Source organism: Trichosurus vulpecula, chromosome 8, assembly GCF_011100635.1.
Source record: "Trichosurus vulpecula isolate mTriVul1 chromosome 8, mTriVul1.pri, whole genome shotgun sequence".
Classification (NCBI taxonomy): domain Eukaryota; kingdom Metazoa; phylum Chordata; class Mammalia; order Diprotodontia; family Phalangeridae; genus Trichosurus; species Trichosurus vulpecula.
Genome location: NC_050580.1, coordinates 188,336,881 through 188,340,290, shown reverse-complemented (window position 1 = coordinate 188,340,290; position 3,410 = coordinate 188,336,881). Strand labels below are relative to the sequence as shown.

The 3,410-nt window shown below is 35.6% G+C and overlaps 1 protein-coding gene across 1 annotated transcript; it reads right to left on the bottom strand.

Moving 5' to 3' along the window:
* Window positions 1–2,757: 2,757 nt before the first annotated feature.
* Window positions 2,758–3,198, bottom strand: LOC118829809 (60S ribosomal protein L32-like). The gene has a single exon (XM_036736682.1). The coding sequence runs from the start codon at window positions 3,196–3,198 to the stop codon at window positions 2,758–2,760; it is 441 nt and encodes a 146-aa protein (XP_036592577.1).
* Between the last annotated feature and the right edge of the window lie 212 nt (window positions 3,199–3,410).

Below are 3,410 nucleotides of genomic sequence, written 5' to 3'. Positions count from 1 at the left end.
CTATTATCCTCATTTTAAAGTTGAGGAAACTGAGGCTAAGAGAAGTGAGATGTCAAGTTCACTCAGGAAGTGTCTGAAGCAAGATTTGAACTCAGATCTTCCTGACGCTAAGTTTAACACTCTATCCTTTGTGCCACATAGCTGTAAAAATAAAATACAAACTCCTCTGTTTAGGATTTAAAGCCTTTCTCAATCATCCCCAATCTTTCTTTCCAGAAGAGATGTTTTTAACTTTTTTGTGTCATCAACCTCTTTGACAGTCTGTTGAAGCTTAGGGACCCTTTCTCAGGAAAATGTTTTTCAATTCATCAGATAAAATACATAGGGTTACAAAAGAAAATGACTATATTAAAATACAGTTTTACCACATGAAGAACCCCTATTCTAGATTGATTTTACAGTATTTCCTTTCTTGCAGTCAATATTTTAGTAAAAGTAGTCTGCTTTCTCTTCCCCAGACTTGATATTACATTTCCTACCTCCCTGACTTTAACCAGGCTGTCCCCCAAGTCTAAAATGTTTTCTTCCCCTTTCCTTTGCCCCTTAGAATTCCTAATTTCCTTCAAGGCTGAGCCCGAGTGCCACTTCCTAGACAAGCAAAGACTTTTCTGGTGTCCCATTCATTAGTGCTTTCTCCCCAATTCCAACTACTTAGGATTTACTTAGTATGTAAGTAAACACCACAAAATATAAGCATAATATAAGATATTTGTAAAGTGCCAAGCATAGTTCCCGGCACATTGTAGGCACTTAAATTTTTGTTCCCTTCCTCTTTCCCTACATATTTTGTATTTATTTATCTACACACAAATCACATCTCAGTGTATAAATTCCTTGAAAGCAGGAACTACTGGGGAGATCTTTATGTGTGTAGAATCTAGAATGGTGCTGGGTACATAGTAATTAGCAAATCAATGTCTGTTTGTTTCCTCACCTTAAGAAACTGGGATCCTAATTACTCCTATCACACAAGGTTGTTAAAACAATGAAATGAGATGATGTATGTACAGTGTTTCGTAAACCTTAAAGCTATATAAATGTTAATTGTTGTGGAAGTTGCTGAGAGTTGGTTTCCTTTAAGGCAGGGTTTCTTAACTTGGGGTTTGCGAACTTGTCTTTTGTTTTTAATTTTTTTGATAACTGTATTTCAATAAAATGTGTTTCCTTCATAATCCTATGCATTTTATCTTTTGCATTTAAAAACATTATTCTGAGAAAAGGTCCATAGGCTTCTCTGGACTGCCAATTATATTGAAATAGTATTGTCAAAATATAATTTTTAAAAGCCAGTTCACAGTCTCCGGTACATAGAGGAAGCCGGTAAGAAATAAAATGAAGAGCTGATAATGTCTAATTCCATGTCAGACAAGTAACAGTGTCAAGCTAGAACAAAAATAAAAAAATCTCAATTTACTATATTCAGTTGGTCTATGGGCAGGTGCAAATTTTCTACACCTAATCCTGGTCAGTCTCCTTCCAGTTTCTTCTGAAATGTCTTCAACTGGACAGCTCCCAGGACCCTCATTGTTCTCAATGGCAAAAGAAAGTCCATGTAACTCCCTCCTCTGCTTTTTGAGGTGGTCTGATGTAAAAGGTAGAAGGCTGGACTTCGGACCAGGAAGACCTGGTTTCTAATCCCACCTCAGACACTTATTGATTATAAAAGCCTGGTTATAGTCACAGTCTGTCTGAACTTCAGTTTCCTTATCTATAAAATGGGGATAATTATAGCACCTACTTTCTCTCAAAGCTCTCATGAGATTCATAGGAGGTGATGCATACAAATTATGGAAAGTTGTAAAGTTCTATATAAGGTGAATTGTTATTATCTGGGTGGGCAAATGTTTTTCTTTCATTTCTACCTGTCAAACCCTTCTTTTCCTTATAGGCACAGTTAAGGTACCATATCTCCTGACAAGTCTTCCAAAAATTAAAAATTATCTCTCCCACTTCAAATTTTCTTAGAGCATTGTGTTCAAGTATGTCCTTTGTCCTAATCATATTTTATCTTTTATCATACCAATTTATATATCATACTCCAACTTTCTCTTTTTGAGCTTCTTGAGAACAGAAACTATGTCACTTTTTCATCTTTGTCTCATCAGCACCTGGCTATTCATTGCTTAAACACTAGGTACTTATTTAACATTTGAGTTGCTTTGCTGTTATTAATCACAGTATCTATTGTTATTTGTATTTATCACATATGTATTTATCATAGCATTTATTGTTATTTTACTATTATTGTGTAAATATTATTATATTATATATTCTTGCGTTAATGTATTGTGTATTGTTACTGTATTTTAGCATTATTTATTTTATTATTGTTATTGGTCATAGAGTATCTGCCTTTTAAAAGTAAAAATCATTGATAATAGAAAATCCTACCTACCTTTTCTTTATCATTGAAGATTATAAAATAATTATGTCTATTGTAAAGTTTCAGACTTTTGCAATTTATATGAAAGTAACTCCAGCCTCTGTAGACTCGGGCTGGTGAAAGTAGCCACCAGCTTTATACTGCTCTCCAAATAAGAAAGCTGTTTGTTTTTAGAGGATGAACAATGAACATATTGAGGCTCAGGGAAGCTCCTTTCACTTAGCAGATGACTCTGGTATTTTAAATGAAAGAAACTCATCCCTTTGGGAAGTGGCCTTGTCACCAAGGTAAGTTAGAATTTCATTTGACAAAGGCAAGTTTCCTTTTCTTTCTTTTTCTTTTCTTTTCTTTTTTTTTTTTAGTATTTCGAGGATTTATTTAACACAAATAAAAATGTGCAAAGCTCTTTCCTCTTTTTCTTTACTCCTCAGTCTAGCATTTGGATTGCTGATCTTGATGGCGAGCTGAGCTTCTCTCTCAACAGTAACTTTCCGATTCTTAAAGGACACATTGTGAGCAATCTCAGCACAGTGAGATTTGTTGCACATCAGGAGCACCTTGAACTCTTTGACACTGTGCACCAAAAACTTCCTAAATCCACTTGATAGCATGTGTTTTATCTTCTTATTGCTTCCATAACCAATATTGGGCATCAAGATCTGGCCCTTGAATCGTCTTCGCACACTGTTGTCACTGCCCCTTGGTTTACGCCAGTTTCTCTTGATCTTGACATATCTGTCAGAATGGTGCTGGATGAACTTCTTGGTCCTCTTCTTGATGATTTTAGGCTTCACAAGGGGTCTGAGGGCAGGCATGGTGCCAGCAAAGAGATAGCGGCCCCTCCACAGGAAGCGCCGACAGAAAGAGATGACAAAAGCAAGTTTTCAAAGACCACAGAAAACTGTGATTTGGAGAAAAGGCCAGGGTCTCTGTAGTTGTGATTCACTAGCATGGTGACATTTTAAAAACACAGGTGAAATACAATAATTTCACTATACATTTTAAAATACAACAATTTCTTTCATTA